Source organism: Sciurus carolinensis, chromosome 5 (genome assembly GCF_902686445.1).
Source record: "Sciurus carolinensis chromosome 5, mSciCar1.2, whole genome shotgun sequence".
NCBI lineage: Eukaryota > Metazoa > Chordata > Mammalia > Rodentia > Sciuridae > Sciurus > Sciurus carolinensis.
In genome coordinates this window covers 161,321,933-161,342,356 of record NC_062217.1, presented here as the reverse complement: position 1 = coordinate 161,342,356, position 20,424 = coordinate 161,321,933, and the positions used below count along the sequence as shown (strand labels likewise).

General features: G+C 40.6%; 1 protein-coding gene across 18 annotated transcripts in view; it reads left to right on the top strand.

Annotated features, from left to right (window-relative positions):
• Ablim1 (actin binding LIM protein 1) overlaps window positions 1-20,424 on the top strand; it is a 277,478-nt gene that overhangs the window by 210,703 nt on the left and 46,351 nt on the right. For all 18 annotated transcript variants that reach the window (XM_047553301.1, XM_047553300.1, XM_047553302.1 and 15 more), the window contains exons 7-8: window positions 16,120-16,207; window positions 19,187-19,245. In XM_047553301.1, the coding sequence (XP_047409257.1) occupies window positions 16,120-16,207; window positions 19,187-19,245 (147 nt within the window). The remainder of the gene's footprint in view (window positions 1-16,119; window positions 16,208-19,186; window positions 19,246-20,424) is intronic.

Below are 20,424 nucleotides of genomic sequence, written 5' to 3'. Positions count from 1 at the left end.
GGTTGTACATGAAGTAGAGTCATACCATTTGTGTAATCATACATGTACATAGGGTAATGATGTTTGTCTCAATCTGTTATTTTTCCCTTCCCCTCACCCCTAGGTTGCTGTATTTCAAGGGAGAACCTTATAAAGTCTACTGAGCACTCTTACCTGGGTGGTTAGTTCTCATGCTCCATCTTGATAATTTATGAAAGAAGATAAGAATGCTTATTATTTTTAAGCTGTCCAAGTACCAAAGTAATTTCAAGTTCTTCTAAGCCTTGATATGTAGCAGGTGTGGGGATAACGGAGAATGAACTTAATAAACACCCCTAGATGTGAACACTAGCTCTATAACTTTGGAGACTTGTCTTCATGACTGTAAAGAGGCATAACAATAGTAGGGTACCTCGCAAAGTATTGGGTGGATGAAATATGAACGTGCATTTCTAAGCATTCAACTACAGAACAAATGCAGAGGGTATTATTAATAATACTGATAATTATTAAGGGAGGAAAAACTTCAGCTCAATCATGACAGGAACAATTAGATCCTTTAGAAACCACTGAAATCCTCCAACATCGAAACCCAGTTCTTTTATACTGTTTCAGTGTGGGCTTTGGTCCTGACTTCGAAATGCCACTTCCGAGGCTTCTCGGTGGACACTGATGTGAAGTGACCCAGGTGTTGCCAGCCGCTGCTTGCTGGTTCCAAGTCAACTTAGGAATTAAATATGGGGGTTATTTGCATTCCGTCCGCGTGTCTCCATCCATTCAAAGGACACTAACAACAGCAGGAGGAGGATGAAAGGGGGATCACAGCTGTTCGGTGGCACTCAGCAGGTCCTGGGATAATGGATACCTGATGGGATTAAACTGCAGAGCGTTTATTTAGAGATCATTTTATAAAAAGATCATTCATTTCACAGAGGTTAGAAAAACACTTTGGGAATTCATTTGGCAAAGCACTCATAATATGATTCTTCTTATTTAATTCCTTTAAATTCTTTTTGGATTAAAATGGTAATTCAAGGCAAAACCCTCTTTGGGCAACTGTTTGGCTGTAGCTTCTGAAGCTGAACATGAACATGCACTATGACCTTGACACATACTTTCTACTGTGTGTGTGTGTATTGTGTGTTGTGTGTTGTGTGAATTTTAGCCACAACTGAAATGTGGCTATAATTCACCAAAAGGCATGGCAAGAATTTTCACAGCAAGGCTGCTCAGAACAGCTGGAAATTTTAAGGTCCCCAGATGTTCATCAAGAGTAGGGTGGAAGCAGGAGTGTGTGGTGGTACAGACTGGTAATCCCAGCTATGTGGGAGACTGAGGCAGGAGGGTAGCTAGTTTGAGGCCAGCCTGGGCAACATAGCAAGACCCTGTTGCAAGAATCAAAAACCAAACAAACAAAGCAAATAAAAAATGAGAGTAGAATGGCTAAGTAAAATGTAATATATTTACATAAAGAAATATGCAATCATGAGATTTAGTGAAATATGACTACAGGCAGCCTTGTGGATATTTCTCACAAGTGTCAAGAGAAAGAAGCCAGGCATATTTGCTTTTATGTATGAAAACACTAAAAACAAGCTAAACTAGCAAATGTGTTAGAAGTCAACATAGGGTTTAAGAAGACGTAGTCACTGGATGAGGACACAAGAGTGTCAGGGTATAGATAACAGACTCTTGAGATGTGTACTGGTTACAGGATATGTTGCATTTTTTTGTTTGTTTTGTAGTGCTGGGAATTGAACCTGGGGCCTTGTGCATGTGAGGCAAGCACTCTACCAACTGAGCTATATCCCCAGCCTGGGTATGGTGCATTTATGAAGCTCTACTGAGCTGGATGCTTAGGATTTGTGTTTTATCCTCAGAATGTGCTATACTTCAGTAAAGACTTTTTACTTAAAAGAAAAAAAATAGAGGCACACCTCTTTTCCCTACCAAAGAAGGAAAATCAAAGTGTTTTTAAGACTTTCTTCCTACCTTATAAGGGAGAACAATCTGGTATAATAGCTTCAATGTATGGCCTTTTTTGCTGATGAAGAAAAGAAAAAAGTGAAACTCTTGAGTGGGCTACAAACCAGAACTGCACACCAGGAGCCTCATCTGGGGACACCAAGTTCAGTTGACACCCAAGGAATTCAATAGCACACTCTCCAAACTCTGCCAGGTTTCTTAATAACTTATCAGAAGACAGGGATGAGATGATTACGTTCATGCTGTTTCATCAGGTCCTGCCTCTAGAAAGGATGCTTGGTTTCCAGGAGACGTGACTTGAGTTTGAAAGTGATGGGCAGGCTTCGGCTGCCTGAGATATTGACAAGGATTTGGGATCACAGCATGAAGTTCACCTGTGTCAAGAAAAAACATCAAAAGATGAGGACTAGGCAGAGCACAGAGGGTTTTTAAGGCAGCAAAACTAATCTATGTGACACTGTAATGTTGGATATGTGTCATTATAAATTTGCCCAGACCCATAGAATATATAATAACACCAAGAGTGAACCTGTTTCCATGGTAGACTTGGTAAACTCATGTGTCAGTGTCGTCACCAGTTACAACACACGTGCCGCTCAGGTGAGGGATGTTGATCGTGGGCCAGCTGTACGTGTGCCAGGGATGTGACACGTGGGAATGCTAGTTTCCACTCAGCTTTGCTGTCAGCCTGAAACTGCTCTAACAAATTCTATTAAAGGAAAAAAAATTGAGACAGTTGACTTTAAAAGACTTGGTGTCACTCGTAGTAGAGTGTTGTTTTGTTTATAACATTTGGTAAGGCTCTTTCAATAGTTAGAAGCATAATTTTTATCAAAGACTTAAAGTTTTTCTCTAGCTCTAGCAAAACTATAAAATAAGAAGACCTAATTTTGTGTATTAGGTCCTAATTTTGTGGAACTTTTATGTGTATTCTCAAAAAAGAGTTGAGAGATGACAAATGGCACAGGAGACCTGCCTGGCCAGGGCAGACCTCAGCAGGGACCACCCTCATCAGCCAAGCTGCTGAGGATGGGGGAGCCGCCATGGACCAGTGACTCAACAGTTGGACAGAAGTGGATTCAGGTCCCAGGCCCATCCTGTGCCAGCTCAGATACTTTAAAGATGGATTTCCTCATTTTCCTAAGCTTTGATTTCCTCATCTGTTAAATAGCTGAGTCCCTACTTCACTGTGTTGCTGGGAGAGTCAGAGGGGATGAGGTTAGGGAGGTGCTTAGCACAGTATCCGAAACAAGTAAATACTGAAATTATAGCCGGGGCCAGAAGTTCATCTTTTATTTCTCTTTTGGTCAACATGATTGTTCAGGGAATGGTTGCTAATCCATTTAGAGAATTTTCTGATAGGCGTTTCTGTTGGCCTAATGATTCACTGGACACTTCTAGAGAACTTGCTCTATGGAAAGAGAGAGAGGTCCTAGATTTAGGAAGGGACAGGTGTGGCTCATGTGCAGGTGGTGACACATTCTTTAAGAGATTTATAATCTCATGGGAAACAGTTGGAGAAAGTTCACCTGCCTTGACTGGTTCCAGTTGGTACTTTGCTACAAACTCACCTTTGGTTACTTAATTTTCATAATGATTTCACATGGCAGGTTTTCTTAGGCTGGTTTTTATAGATGAAAAAAATAAGTACAGAAAAGTGTCCAAGGCCCCACCGTCTGCAAGGCCAGAACTCAGACCTGGGATTTCTGGGTTCCAAAGTTCATCTCCCTACTCTGATGCTCAGTCGGGTGGGGCAATGGTCCAGTCTATAATAGAAGGAAAAATTAAACAGCTCTGAGCCCAAGGGAGGTGAGGTTAATTTCAAGTGTAGAGATCTACCTTTACTAGTGTCAGATTTGCTTTTTGCTTTTAATGTAATTATTTACTCTGCTTTGAAATTTGGCAAAAATCCTATTGTAACCAAGGGCAGTGGCACACATCTGTAAGTCCGGCAGCTTGGAAGGCTGAGGTAGGAGGATTGCAATTTCAAGGCCAGCCTCCATAACTTAATAAGGCCCTAAGCAACTTAGCAAGACCCTGTTGCAAAATAAAAAATAAAGGGCAGAGAGGCAGCTGAGGATGTGACTCAGTGGTTAAGTGTCCCTGGGTTCAATCCCTGGTACAAAAAAAAAAAAGAATATCTATCTATCTATCTATCTATCTATCTATCTATCTATCTATCTATCTATCTATCATCTATTCATTCCACTGTAGTGTCTTTTTAACATGTACAGAATTATTTACCTAGGTGTCTAAGACTTGTGAAACATCAAAGGGAGTGATACGGTGGTTTTGGTATAACAAAGTTGAATTTGTGTCCAAAGATTTGGGATGTTTCCTAGTTCTGATGGCTATGACCTTGATCTTGGTGCAGTAGTCATTTGGCCTCTGAACCTCATTTGAGGATCATAAACTAAGAAGAATGATGTTGCCTATTTCAAAGGGTCAGAGAAGAGCCAGTTAAACATCGTATATGAAAGCGCAGAATAGAGGAGCCACCCTGAAGATTCACAGCAGCTACACCAAGGCCCTGATTTTCTTCTCAATTTCTCATATGTTTTGAGCAAGTTACTTCATCTCTCTGAAGTTGACCTTCTCCTCTTGTCCAAATAGTATTTCCTCTGAAGACAGGGAAATGATGATTAGATGAGCAAACTATTTTAAAAATCCCTTTGAAAATGTTTCAAATCTTCAAACGGTGCTGGGGGTATAGTTCAGTGGTAGAATTCTTGCCTAACATGCTCAAGGCCCTGGGTTCAATCCCCAGCATGACAAAAACAATAAATAAAGTCTTCATACGGTTGTTCATAATAGTATACCATATATGCGTATCTAACCATCTATACATGCAGGTATATTTTGCTTTGGAGAAAATAATCCATATTTTTAAACAGCCTCAGGGAGATTCTGGGCCTCCAGGCAGAGTGTACCCTCGTTGGTCCCTGTGGACCGTGCATGGAACAGTGGATTCTGCTTCTAGTTAGGCCTTAGTTGTTCTGTTTTGGTTTTTAATCGTCCTGTCTGTTTATTGAGGAGTAGCACAGATACCTGAAGTGTGCTCATGGTAAGGGTGCCGCTGATCGGGACGTGTCCACAGCTGAGCATCACCCCACCATGCAGTTCGACTGCCCATCTGCAGTCAATCCTCCTGCACCCCATTCTCAGCAACTGCTCATCTACTCTACCCCCCTGTAGTTTGCTCTCTCTAGAAATTTCATATCAACGGAATCACGCCACAGGCAGCCTTTTGTGTTTGGCTTCTTTCACACACAAAATGTTGGGATCCGCCTGCGTCATCGCCTATGTGAGTGGATTGGGAGTGTCCCCTGTATGAGCATCGCACCTGGTGTTCATCTCTTCACCAGTGGGGGTGCGTTTGGATGGCTCCTGGTTTGGGCTGTGGGGACTAGTGCTTCTGTGAACTTTCACGTGCAGGCCTTGGTGCGGACATGTTATCTCCTGGGTTTCTAGAAGTGCTCTGTCACATGGTTTATTTACAGTTTACTCTTTAAATCACTGCCGGAGAGGTTTCCAGAGTAGCCATGCCACTTCCCATCCCAGGAGCAGCGCAGGAGGCTTCTGCTTTCTCCACATCCTCCTCGACACTTGGTAGAGGCAGTTTTCTTAGCGTAGCCATTGTGGCACGTGCATGTGGTATTTCACTGTGGTCTTAATTTTATTTCTCTAATGACTAAAGGTGTTTAAAATATTTTCATGTGCTTATTGTGCATGCACATATCTCTTTGGTGAGAGTCTTTTTTTTTTCTTTTTTTTTGACATGGAGACCAACCCCACAGCTTGGCCAATGCTGTACCACTGAGCTACACTTCCAGACCATTGCTCATTTTGTAATTGGGTTGGTTGGCCTCTTATTGCTGATTGGCAGCCTTCTTTATATAATCTGAAGACAAATCCATTTTCAGATATATGATTTGAAATTTTTTTTTTCCTAATCTATGTCCGGTCTTTCCATTTTCTTTTCTGTGGGTGTGCGTGTTGAGGTACCAGGGATTGGACCCAGGGGTGCTTCACCAGTGAGCTACATTCCCAGCTCTTTTTATTTTTTATTTTGAGACAGGGTCTCGCTAAGTTGCTTAGGGCATTACTAAGTTGCTGAGGCTGCCCTCAAACTTACAATACTCTTGCTTTGGCCTCCCAAATTGTTGGGATAATACGTGTATGCCACTGTGTCCCAATCTGTTTTCTTAATGATATCTTTAAGAGAAAGAAAACTTAATCTTGATAGTATTCAATTTATTGAGTTGTTTTTCTTTTATGGATTATGCTCTCGATATAATAGCTAAGAAACATTTTACTAAAAATTGGTCATGAAGATTTTTTCCTGTATTCTTGTCTACAAGTTTTATGGACATGGCTTTTCTGTTTTGGTCTATGATCCATTTTTTAAAAAAATATTCTTTAGTTGTAGATGGACACAATACCTCTATTTTATTTATTTATTTTTATGTGGTGCTGAGGATTGAACCCAGTGCCTTACACATGCTGGGCAAGCACTCTACCACTGAGCTACAACCCCAGCCCCTATGATCCATTTTTAGTTGAGTTTTGTGTGTGGTGTGAGGTAAGGATTCAATTGGCTATGGACATCCAGTTTTTCCAGCATCACTTGTTAGAAAAACTGTCCTTTCTCCATCAACTTGCCTTAGCACTTTATTGAAAATCAGTTGGCCAAGAACATGTGAAGTTTATTTTGGACTCTCCTTTCCACTATCTCTCAGTCTATCCCAATGCCAAAACTATTCTATCGTGATTACTTATAACTTTATAGTAACTTTTGAAACTAAATAGTTTAAAATCTTCAACCTGGTCTTGTTCCTTTTCACTCTTGGCCCTTTACATTGCCATATAAATGTTAGGATCAGCTTACCAATTTCTACATGGAATCCTGCTGAAAAATTTTTTAAAATTTTTTTCATTTATTTCTTATTTATACAGACTGCATTTTGATTCACTGTACACAAATGGAGTACAACTTTTCATTTCTATGGTTGTGCATGATGTAGATTCACACCATTCATGTAATCATACATGTACATAGGGTAATAATGTCTGTCTCATTCCACCATCTTTCATACCCCCGCCCCCTCCCCCTTCTCATTTCCCTCTACGTAATCTAAAGTAGGGATTGTACTGAATCTATAGAACATTTTAAAAAGACTGGTTGTATCTTTTAGAGATGCATACATTTACAGAACACATTTATTTATTTAAATAACACTGTTATGTGGCAAAGACTGCCTTAAAGTTTTTGCACCTAGTTCCTTGAAAGGAGAAGAGAAAGCAGCAACCATTTGCAGAGAGCCAACATGTATTTGCCCTGGGATGCTTAGCCTTCTTTTATTCTTTACTCCCATTAAAAAAGGGAGTTGCTATTCTCTTAGTTTTGAGCAGGTGGTCAAGGTGAACCAGAGCATTAGAGAGTAATTTTCCCTTTGAACTATTCTATGCATCCTAACTCGGAAAAACAAGCTGCACAGCCTGTAAGCTCAGGGGGGTTGCAGTTGGTAGTGGGGCTGCAGGATGCTCTCATCTGTGCAGGTCAGCTTTGCACAGGCTTGCAAAAGCTGTCTGGGTGGACTGATTGATTCACCTTTGCCCAGGATACAAACTTCAGGCCAAGGCTTGCCCTCATTATCCTGCCTGTTACTGATGCTACATCAGGAAAAGGAGCAGGTGCGTGTTCAGCTTGGAGATCAGGCCAGTCCAGTTGCAGATCGTCCCTCTCCTGATTCAGCCAGGGAAAGTGGCTTCAGGAAAGGCTGAGTCAGCTCAAGCCGGAGCTGAACGGGGCGCTTGCGTGATTCCCCTCTCCCTCCCCACCCATGCACCTGTCACGTAAGCAGCACTCCTTGCTTGCTCATCTGCCTTCAGCTTTGGGGTTTTGATTCCATTCAGACTGGCAGTTTCCAGTTCATGGTGATCTGTATAGATTTATCTGGGTGCTTATAAAATTTTGTTTTAAAAAAAGCTAATCTCTGGGACTTACCTTAGAAATGTTGAACACATTTAAAAAAAGTTCTTGGGGCATTCCTTAGTCCCAATAAAGTTAGAATACTGAGTTTTTGCTGATCCATGAACCAAAACTGTTTAGGAGAGTCTAAGGGACCGGAAAGCCGGAAAGCAGTTTGTTTATTCCTTTGAGGATTCTAAGCTCCATCTCTGAATCAAGTTAGATCTTTAAAAAACTACAAAGCTAGACCTGATTGTGTAACTTCTCCTACGGAAGTGACCTCATGCAATGATCTTTCAGTGCTACACCCTTGGTATTTCTGAAGGGTCTGTGTGAGAAAGAACCTGAACACAGTCTACCATCAGGGAAATTATTGTGGAAGATATTTTTCAATTCCATCATTGAAGGTTCCTGTCTGAGAATCCTTTGGTGCTTTTGGGAGGCAGTGATTAGACACGGAGACCTGGAGTCAAAACCTGGCTTTTCCTTCTGGAAACACTGGGGGCTTTGGTTTAGAGCAAGGCTGTAAAATGTCACCTATGTCATAGAGCTATTGTGAGACAAGTCACTGAAGGTACCTGGCATAGCACCTGGCATGAACAAGTCCTTATAGAACTTCCACCTACTGTGACTGCTGTTATCTTAGAGTCAAGAAAACTTTCCTCTCTGGTGACAATTTTTCACGCAGTGAGACTTTTGTGGTCCATTATTCTCCTTTTTTTGGCTTCATCTACCAAGAGACTCAAATCACAATAAACATATTGGTAGTCTCTGAAGTTTTTTTTAATTAAATTTTTTTATTCTAATTAGTACATGACAGTAGAATGCATTTATACATTTTGATAAATCATACATAAATAAAGTGTAATTTCTCATTTTTCTGATTTTACACATTGTAGGATCACATGGGTCATGCAGTCATACATGTACATGAGGTAATAATGTCTGTTTCACTCTACTATCCTTCCTACCCCCATACCCTTTCCTCTCCCTTTACTTCCCTCAACCTAATCTAAAGTAACTCTATTCTTCCCTAGCATGCCCTACCTTATTGTGAATTAGCATCTGCATATCAGAGAAAACATTCAACCTTTGGTTTTGGGGTTTGGCTTATTTTGCTTAAGCACGATATTCTCCAACTCCATCTATTTACTGGCAAATGTCATAATCTCATTCTTCTTTAAAGCTGAGTAATATTCCATCTCTATATATATATATCACATTTTCTTTATCCATTCATCTGTTGAAGGGCACTAGTTTGGTTCCATAGTTTAGCTATTATGAGTTGAGCTGCTATAAACATTGTTGTGACTGCCTCAGTGTTGTATGCTGATTTGAAGTCCTTTGGTATAAACCGAGGAATGGGATAGCTGTGGCAAATGGTGGTTCCATTCCAAGTTTTCTGAGGAATCTCCATACTGCTTTCCATAATGGTCACACCATTTTGCATTCCCACCAGGAGTGTACCTTTCCTCCCACATTGTCACCAACACTTACTGTTGCTTATATTCTTGAAAATTGCCATTCTGATTGAAGTGAAATGAAATCTTAGAGTGGTTTTGATTTGCATTTCTCTAATTGCTAGAGATGTTGAACTTTTTTTCATATATTTGTTGATTGATTGTATATCTTCTTCTGTGAAGTGTCTGACGTTTTAAGGGTTTGATTAATTGTTCTTCAACCCTGGCTTTCTCCAGTAAGCTTCTACAAGTATTATTTGGAAGAACACAGGCAGAAGCTCTGACTGGATAAAGGTTGATCTCAAGGATTTGAGTGAGGGTAGAGAACTCCAAGAGGAAGCGGGTAAAGAGACACTAAGGACAGCTTGCAGTCAGGAGCTCAGCAGGTTACCCGACAGCTGGATTGTCCAGGGAAGATCTCCATGATTGCAGTTCTCTTTCTCTGCACCCCATAGGCACAGGGCTTAGTTGAGCCCTCAGAATTTGTCCTGGCTATCAGACACTAGGGAATTATTTGTTAAGCTCCACTCCCCACCATCAAAAAATGTCCCTTTCTTTATCCAAATGGCTTTCTGTTAACACCAGCCTGTGAGCGTAGAGCAGTATGTGATTTCATTCAGAAACAGAATTTTATGACTGAATGGGAGTTGAAATGATCTGGTCCAGCACTTCATATATTTCAGATTAGGGTCCTGGAGTTTGGAGACGGTAAGTAGTGACATACCTGAGTCCCTGTGGGTAGCAGGTTAGAGGATAATACCCAGAGCTCCTAATGTACATCATGGAGTCCTTTCCTCATACCTGGTATCCACAAGGAATTCAGAGCTGCTCTCTTCCCTTTCAGACAATAGGTTTCACCAAATATTTGATGTCTTAACACTGAATTTTGCCTTAGAGTAAATGGTGTTTCCCCAGAATTCTATCTTGTGGACTTAAGTTCACACTCGAAATTTAAAATTAACCCAGCAATATAAAAAGCCAGAAACATCTGATTTAATCAGCACTTTAAAGGCAAGCAAGTTTTGCACTTTAAATGTATAGGCAGGTACTTTGTAAAACTCAGCTAAATAGGCAAATCATTTCTGAGTTAAACGTCAGCCAGAATGTGGTCTTTTTCCATATGCATTTAATATGCGGGAATGCAAAAACAATCAGATTGGGAGTTATGAGTGGCAGGATACAAGTAGGACAGAGAATAGGGTTGACCAACTCCGGCAGGTTTTGGCCTCTCAGAACGTAGCTAGAGCTGCAGGTTGTGTGCATGGGGCCAGGTACCAGGTAAACTGTCAGTCACCTGTCACGATAAGGCTCTGCTGTGCTTCACAGGTTAGTCCCCAGGGGCCTCCTCTCTGCAGTGAACCGTGTTTATCATCTCTTCTTATGGGTGCTACTTAATCTTTCATTTTGCTCAGGATCTGAAATACTTTTCCTTCTTCTAAAAATGACACACATTGAAATAACTGATTCAGCTACATCCAGTTTTTGGTTGGTTGGTTTGCGATCCACTGTGCTCAGCTCTTTTTAGCTTTTCCAGACCCTGTGCACAGAGCTTGTCTATGAATCAGCAGGGTGGCTGGTGGAAAGAGAAATGAAGCAGAGGGGGGCTCAGCCATGAGAAGCAGGGGCTCCCTGTCCTAGCCCTGCAGGCCCGCATTCTTCCAGAAGCGGAAAGACTCTCAGATGGTTCCGAAACTGCCTGTGGCTCTGAATTTCTGGATGTGACATGAATTTGTTGATGTGTTCAGCATCTTGGGATAAAGCAAGTGCCTGGGTCAAGACAGAGATCCCTGACAGTGCGATGGTTTTGTTTCTTAGCGGTGTTTGTGCTAATGATTTATAGAGCGAAACCTGCCACAGGGGCCTTGATGTGGCTTCCATCCATCTTGTGAGACAGTTGACCCAGCACACTTACTGTCCTATGCCTGTGTTTGGGAAAGGTGGCATCTGGACAGCCACACTCACAGCCTTCTTCCTGGGAATGGCCCTCTGCACAGAGTGTTATTAGATCGTCATTTCCACCACCACCATCTTCACTATTATTATGTGGGGTACATCACACCACTTTCACAATGTCATTCAGTCCTTCAGCCAGTGACAGTGTGAGGCAGTTACAGCAACAGAGTATTGCCTGGTTATTAGTTGTGGTACTATTTAAGAACCTACCCACGACTCCTAACTGCACGACCACAAACAAGTTGCTAAGCCGCTCCAGGCCCAGCTTCCTCATCTGTCAAGTAGGGATAATCACAGTGCTTGTCTGCCTTAGGTGATTGTGACAGATTCACTAAATATTTATGAAGTATGTAAAACAGTAACCGACACAAAAGAGGCACAATAAAAAGTTCGTTTTTATTAGTATCATCTCTATTCTGAAATAGAAGTTCCAACTCTGTGGTTTGCCCAAGATGGTACGTCCAGTACAGACTGAGGTGAAAACTCAGGCCCAGGTATTGTGACTCTAAGGGTCATGGACTCTGCCTCTTGGTCTTCTTATGTCAGAGTAACATAAAAACACATTCCTGTTGTCAGCAACTGAGGAGGATAAAAAAGACCACTCTGCCCACTCCCATCTCTTCACCAGAGGTAACCACAGCACTCTAACTCATTGACATTCTCCTCTCTTCTCTGGGTCTGGGTACCCATAAAAAAATCATATACACGGAGTATGTCCCCTCTCACATGAAAAATGGCAACACTGCCTGCCTTGTAGGACTAATCAGGAGGCTTAAACAAGTATTTTTCAAGCCCTTAACATGGCGCCAGGAGAGATGTTAGGGTCCTAATAGTCCTCTCCTTGACTCCAGGAGGAGAGTGCAACTCTTCCACTCATTTTATAGATGTGGAAGCTGAAGGCTGTGAGCAGGTCGCCTTCAAATCCTGCGACTGGATTTGGATCCAGTCATACTTCCTCATTCACCATGCTTTTGACCACTACTTTATGTAGGGCTCTATAATAGGCAGTATTTTTGCTGCTTGTTTTTGTTTTTTTTCCCTTTGCATAATTAGTGTGAACTCTAAATAGTATTTGTTTGAACTCTGTCCAAGTGAGTATGTAAAGAGTGTTTATTCTTTTAGTGGTTACATAAGATTCAATATTTTGTTTAACTTCTTCCTTATTTGAGTTGTATTGTATTTCTTTGTTTTTTGCTGTTGTAAATAAGATATTACTAAATATCCTTAGTACCTACACCTTTGGGCACATATGTGGGAAATTATAGGATCTCTTCCTAGAGATGGAATTGTGGTGAGAGCGTGTGCATATTAAATTTTAATAGACATGACCAAGTTGCCTCCCAGGAAGGATTTTGGTCACCAACAGTGTGTGAGAATGTTTACTTCCTCCCACTTTTTTTTTTTTTTTAAATCTTTGCCAATTTGATGAAAAAATTGTTTTCCCAAAACTGTATTTCCCCGATTATTGGTAGGGTTGAACAAATTATTTATTGTTTTTGGATAATCTACATTTTCTCTGAAAATCACCTTATCCCATATTGCCATTTACCTTTTTTTTTTTTTTTGTGGTGCTGGGGATTGAACCCTGGGCCTTGTGCATGTGAGGCAAACACTCTACCAACTCAGTTATATCCCCAGCCTGCCATTTACTTTTTCATTATAAAAAATTTCTAAGTAGTTGTACATGACAGTAGAATGCATTTATACATTTTGATAGATCATACATAAATGGAGTGTACTCTCTCATTTTTCTGATTATACATATTGTAGGATCACATTGGTCATATGGTCATATATGTACATGAGGTAATAATGTCTGTTTCACTCCAAACATTTTTTTCTATTTGTCTGCTAACTTTGTGTATAGAGAGTTTGGAATTTTGTTCATTTATTAGCCAGTATTTGTCTTTATTATTTCTAGGTTTCACCTTGCTTAGGAAAGTCTTTCTATCCCACATTTATTGAAAGAGGCTTCTATATATTCTTCTTATACTTCTATAATTTTGTTTCTACTTTAAGCTTTGTAAGCTCTTTGGAATTCATTTTTGGCACCATGGATTGAACTCAGGGGCACTCGACCACTGAGCCACATCCCCAACCCTATTTTATATCTTATTTAGAGATAGGGTCTCACTGAGTTGCTTAGGATCTCACTAAGTTGCTGAGGCCAACTTTGAACTCAGGATCCTCCTGTCTCAGTCTTCCGAGTCACTGGGATTACAGGCATGTGCCATCATGCCTGACTACAATTTGTTTTTCTGTAGGTTATGAATTAGGATAGCTTTATCTTTCTCTAAGTGGAGAACCAATTGTCTTCATCATTTTTAAATTATTATTTATTGTTATTATTTGGGTGTGCGGGAGATCAAACCCTGAGCTTTACACAGGCTACTCAAGTGCCCTACCACTAAGCTCTTCTCCCAGCTGCTCATCATTTATAGTATAATCTATTTTTTAGAAGTATTTGAAATACCAACTTTAATATAAAATAAATGCTCTTGTATGTATGAGTATAAAATTGGTTTCCCTCCTCTGTTCCATTGATTTTTTTTCCCTAATACTGATATTTAAGTACTGTAATTATTTTAGTCTTAGAAAAAATTTTATATCAGGAAAGGAAAATTCCCTCTCATTGGTGCCCTTTTTTGAAAAAGAAAAAAAAAGTCTATTTTTGTACATTCTTATTCTTCCATATGAACTTACAGAAAAAAGTCATATGTTAAGGAAACATATGACTTTTCCCCCTAAGTTTCCAAAGGAAACTCCTCTGGAAATTTTTATTAGAAATGCATTGCATCAACAGGTTCATTTTAAATAAATCAACATCTTCATAATATTTAATTTTCCCATCCAGAAATATTACATGTTTCTATTTAGGCCTTTTATATCTACGAGTGAAGTTCTATAATATTCTTTATACAGCTCTTACATTGGCGAGTTTATTTGTTGCTATTATATGTTTTTTTTTGTTGTTGTTTTTTGTTTTTGGGGGGTGCTGGGAATCAAACCCAGGGCCTTGTGCTTGCAAGGCAAGCATTTTACCGACTGAGCTATCTCCCGGCCCCCTATTTGTTACTGTTATAAACAGAGACCTGTTTTCCCATTACATTTAATTTTTATTACTAATGAATAGGAAATAATGGTTTTATGATTTTTTTAATACAGTCACTTGACTGAACTCTTACTTTTCTTATCACATTGGTTAGGACCCAAACAATGTGGAAATGATATTGTTGAACTCGTACATCTTTGTCTTGTTTCTGTCTTTAATGGGTGTACTTCTAATATTTCACTAGTAAATATGGTAAATACACTTTATCTGCCCAAAGAAGTTTACTGAGGAGTATACTTTTTACTGCAAACTATACCAGATTTCTATCAAGGAGCCTTTATTCTTTAACTTACATGTCCCTCAGAGTCCAGGGATTGTCCAAACTAACTTGGACCTCACGACTGACGTCCTAGCTGAACCAGAACTAAAGTCTTCTTTGTTCTTCCTTTCACTCACATTTGACACCAGATATCTTAAGGGCAGGAGCCACTTCATTGCTTCTCTTACTTCTCATACCCTCTCCCCACCATTACCCCCGTTTTAATTTTAAAAATAAAAAGCAAGACAAGAACAAGAATACCACTTCTGGGATTTTCTGGCAGGCACCAGTGAAAAGAAGAATTTCTAGCTTTAGTTTAAAGAACTTTCTGGCTCTATCATCTCGAATAGCTGACGACATCTCACGCTCTGGTTGCGAAGGGACTTCTGTAGTTTCTGCAGGAGAGTGTGAGAAAGGAATCTCAACCTGACCTCTAATTTCCTGTTGGGGTTTTGCACAGGTTCAGAAGCAGGAAGCAGCCATTTCTAACTTTCTCAGCACTGCCTTTGCACGTGGTTTAGTGGGGGAAAAAAAAGTTTTTATACTTGATTGATAAAAATGATTTAATGATAAAGTACATTTGATAATTTTAAGATGGTGAAGATTTTGTTGCTGAGCTTGAATGAAAGGATTGTGGTTTTGTTGAGCCTGTATTTGGAGCATGACTTTAATATGACTTGGCACCTGTCTAGAGAATTGTCCCTGTGTCTAGTGACACTTTGCTTCAGGGAAGTCAACACTTACTGTGATGACATCTGTCATATTTAAGAATGTGAAATGCCAGAGAATAATTCCGAGCCACCTCAGTAACATGCTTTCCTCAGAAAATTCTTAACATAAGATCTTGGCAAAAGATTACTTAAAGTAGCACAGGAGATTGGGCTCCTTCTGTGCTAAAAGCAGTGGTTACTGTGTTTTTCTCGCCTTGATGCAAGCTGGGTAGATTTTATTATTTCTCATGTTTAAACTGGGAAAGCAATAACACATTAGGTATGAGGACCACTTATTTTTATTGGTTTCATATAAACCAACATTAACCTCCAACGTGAATTTGGATGTTACTGCTTTTGCGGTGGGATTTTTAGGAGGTGGCATCGACTCGTCTCGGGCATATGGTGTGTAACTGGTAATGATCCAGGAAAGTCCAGGTCAGGAGAGAAATGGAAGCCAAAAACCCTAAGGGGCAAGGCAGTCACATCATGGCAGGAGTAGTTGGTCTATGGACCCTTCCAGTTCCAGTGAGGGTGGCTTTAACACACAGGGCTGTGGCTGTGGGGTGTTTGGTCCATCTGACAATTATTTTTCATGCCTCAGCATCTTCTCTTTTCTTCTAAATCCAAGAGAGAGTCTGGAGCCATGTCAAGTAGCAAGCTAAATGTTCCTGCCTTTTCTCTTGCAGGCAGGTGACAAACATTATCACCCCAGCTGTGCACGATGCAGCAGATGCAACCAGATGTTCACAGAAGGAGAGGAAATGTATCTTCAAGGTAAGATGTACTCTTTCCCACTTGGAGAAAGTCTTATGTGTTTGTTGAATTGTTTTTAGAGAAGGAGGCATTTTATTAGCTGAAAGGCTACCCAAATCCAACGCGAATGCAGCCAGAAGTTACCTCATGGATTAGCTTTAATAGGCCAAGCAATTGAGTGCTGGCTGGGAGCCCCTGGGGCTGTTAACAAATGAGCTCGTGTGTTGCTGCTTGGAAAGAATGATTAAGACTCCAACTTCCACATGAGGGAAGAGTGGCAATCAGCAATTCCTCCCCCCAGTTCTCATCAGGAATATGTTTGGGAAACAGAAGGTCAAAGGAGAGAAAACTTTCTAGAAATTTCTGGAAGTATTGCTTATTTGGTGACTCCTTTTCTCCTTTCACTATCCTGTGAGCAAGTCTCCCAGCTTGCTCTTCTCTGGTTTTCCAGAAGGAAAGCTCCCATTTAGTGCATTACCTCACAGATACATTTCACCCTATTAAAATAGCATAGTTCTCCTCTTGAAACCAGAATGAACAAGAACACACCCAAAGTCCCTGCAAGAGAAATTGAGACATTTCTGATGACAAGGAGGTACTCCTTTGTTGGGAGTCCTTAGAATTTTCTTAATCAAAAATAATTTAATGTTACCAATGTAAAACGATGATCCATTTTTATTTTCTCCTCACTTTCAAAACTTCTAGAGAAGTTTTAGGTGCAGATTCTCTACCCGTCAAACAGCACCATCTGCACAAACATTTTACTATTTTTATCTTTAAAGAGAGCCATTAATTAGACAAGGGTTCATCAGTAAAATTAGCAAGAGCTGTAAGAGTGGTTGCTTATTCAGTTCTGATAATTACTGGGTCTCAGTTGCCTCTGCCTTGTCTCTTTACACATAACACTGTGCGTGTTTTTAATGAATGGTTTGCTTTGCTGTTTTCTTTCTGTGCAGCTAAAAGTCCGTAGGAATGATTTTTGAGTGTTAAAGGAGAGTCTTGGCTATTCTCTCTAAAAATGCTGGCAAGCTGAGATATTGACAGCCCAGTGTCATTTCAGCTTAAGGGTGATCACTCTGAAAAATTGCAGTGCAAAACACCCCTGAATGCAGAAGGGCCTCATGGGAACACAAGTGACAAGCACTGAGTCTGTGGCCTCACCAGGGCTTCACAGGACACGCCTTCCCAAGGACAGGCTGTACATCTACAGTGGCTATAGGCAGGTGTCACTTTGCATTTTTCTGCACAAAGCAGATCGATTCCTCATGTGGTTTCTGGGCCTGCTTTTAGATCTTAGTATGTCAATTACAGCACTCCAAGGACAGACAGGCATACACGTCAACCCGTGTCTACTCAGGTGCAGCTCTGCACGTCCACAGCGGCTCTGGAAGCCGAACACAGAGGGTGGTTTCAAGTTGTGCACAAATATAGCACATTCCCGAGCTGGGCTACCTTCAGAATTCCAGGGATTGTTCTGCTGTGGTACCCTTTGCTTGCCCTCTCAGTTTCATCTTTCTCAGCATCAGATGGTCTGCCCAAGTCACCTTGCTGGTGTGTCAGACCTCTGGAGGACAATGCTCCCATTGTGCACAGACCTGGTGTTCCTGCTGAGCTCCCACTCAGCAGCACCTTCACAGCGAACGAAGGAACCAGTCTTCTCCAGGCCTGGGCCTGACCTCAGCTCTCCACATTAAGAGATTTCCTGTGCTTTGTAGTCGGCCTTTGAGCCAGTGTTGGTACTGAAGGGACTGGTGTGTCTGTCTGGGGTTTGCTTGTTTGGTTTTCTTTCTTTTTTTATTTTTGGCTCTGGGGGAAGCAAGGTGGAGGTGATTTTTAAATAGAGTTTGAGGTTTTCTTCTGATATGAAATATATTTCCTTGTCATTAATTGAATATTATTTTAGCTCAGTGGTATAAAGCACTTTGGGTTATTTTAATTTGGTGACTTTTCAAGTACATGAAGGTTGTGCTTAAAGAGTTCAAGACTGAAACCATGAAATGCAGAAAGATTGATGTTCCTGGTGAGACTCTTAAATGTGTCAGTTTCTCACTACTTTTCACTTAGTAACCAGACTAGCTTGGGGTTTTTAAGTGCTCACTCAGATTCTTCTGCCCCTCCTGACATCTGAACAAACCCTTAGGTACACATAGGACTTGCATAGTCATATAAATGACCCATAGTTATATAAATGACATATAGTATATATATGGCCTATAAAATCATATGCCAGGCACTGAATTCTGGAGATAAGATCTTTCTCTCGTTTTGCTTAATTCTGTGATCTAGGAAAGTGCTTCATAGTCTGAGAGAGAAACTGTTAATCCAGGAACAGGAAATAACACCTAAATAGTTGCTTGGCTAGTTTAAAAGCAAAGCTTTTTTTTTTTTTTTTTTTTTTTTTTTAAGTTAATTAAGAGCTTGAAGGATTGATAATGTAACTTTAACCTGGCTGTCACTTATTTTAATTTCCTGTTTCAGGATAGGCGACTGTAAAATTGGGTCAATGAGAAATTCAGCGAGTTTTACTTCTGGATCTGCTATATCCAAACTATAACCAGAATATTCTGGATATAGACTACCTAGTTTGACTATTTCTCTAACTAAATAGCTTGATTGTTTTAATGTGCTATCAGCATGGCTTATATTTCTGAAATTAAATACAGCTTGTAGCAAGCACTCAGATATTACTTTTAAAGGATCATAATATGATTTTAAAAGAAAAACTAAACAGACCCATCGAGAGCTAAATATCTCTTGCATTAAAACATTCTTGCGATCTAGAACTCTGCCTTTTATGAACAAGGTTGGGCCAGGTGAGGAAACCTCACTTAGGGCTTGGAGTTGTTTGACTTCAGTGTCATAAGCCACCTGGGCATGAGGCCCTAACACTCTCCTATGACAGGGGAAGAAGAATATGAGCCATTCTCAGAAATTGGGTTCAATAGGACTGCGGCTTCTCCCCATTTCCTTTCCTCTGAGCGGTGCCTCGTGTCTTTCCAGGGTCCACCGTCTGGCATCCCGACTGTAAGCAATCTACCAAGACAGAAGAAAAGCTGCGGGTAAGGAAACCATTGGAACCATGATGCCTGGTGCATTTGGAGGCCACAAGTTCCATAGTCGTGAATTCTTGAGGCTAGGGTTTGGGTGAAGTTACTCTTTACTAGTTTGGTTGTTTTTTCTCATAGCAAACCAAGTCCAAAGGCCATTTGGCCAGCTAAGGGGGTTCCCTCCTGCCTTAAATTGATTGTTGTGATTTTTGTTCCAAATACTTGTGTTGGATAAAGTAAGCTTTGCCTTTCTGGTCAGCTTAAGGCATTGAAGCAAAAGTCAATGCAGATGGGGAAAAATAATTTACCCAGTTCTACATTCAACGTCTGGTGACCTTCTTGCAAGATGGCTTGCACTGGGCCCTGATGCACTGCTTCTACCCAAGCTCTGCATCCACTGTTTAGCTCTTGGTACACTTTCCTGACCGCCCAAGTCCAAACTCACTGGAGCAGCCTCCAGCCCCAAAGCTGATGACTTGTCAGATAAAACCTTAGGGGAAAATAATGATGAGCCCAGACATGCAAATTGGTCAATATTCAGAACTCCTCCAGATGGCAGTATTTTATGTTTCAGAACAAATATCATTATCACGTCGAGATTGTAATCTGGAGCCTGATCACATGTCCCTAGTTTTTCATCTAGGCCATAAAGGTTTTCGTTTTGTTTTGTTTGTTGGTTTGTTTTTTTCCCAAAGCAATAATCGAACTGAATCTCGGTCCCTTAGTTTAGCTAACGTGATGGTACTATAGAAACACTGGAGTGTGACTTCACTCCATTTGGTATCGCAAGGAAAAGAATGATCTGGGTTTATTTTGGAGGCCAGACTCCAGTGCATGGAATGCTTTCTTATCTGCCCTGAGCAGGCCTGTGTTATGTGACGTATGTAATTCCAGCAGAGCAGTGGTTCATCCGTGGGACCTGGTCACTGATGTGTGACTTGTGAAGGGCTGACTTGGCTTCTGAGAAGTGGTTCTCAGATTTCAGGTCCCTTTGCCTGCCACCTTAGTAATCACACCTCTTATTTTCTAGTGCCTTTAGTTTGTTCTCGTCATGGAAACAGATGTAGGTAGAGGAGCTTTTTCCCCTTTGCTTTTATTTCTCTTCTTTTTCTTCCTTGAAAAAAAGGAATCTATCTGTATATCAGATAGAGACATTTTGCCATTTGGATATTTTAGAAACATGTCCCTTGC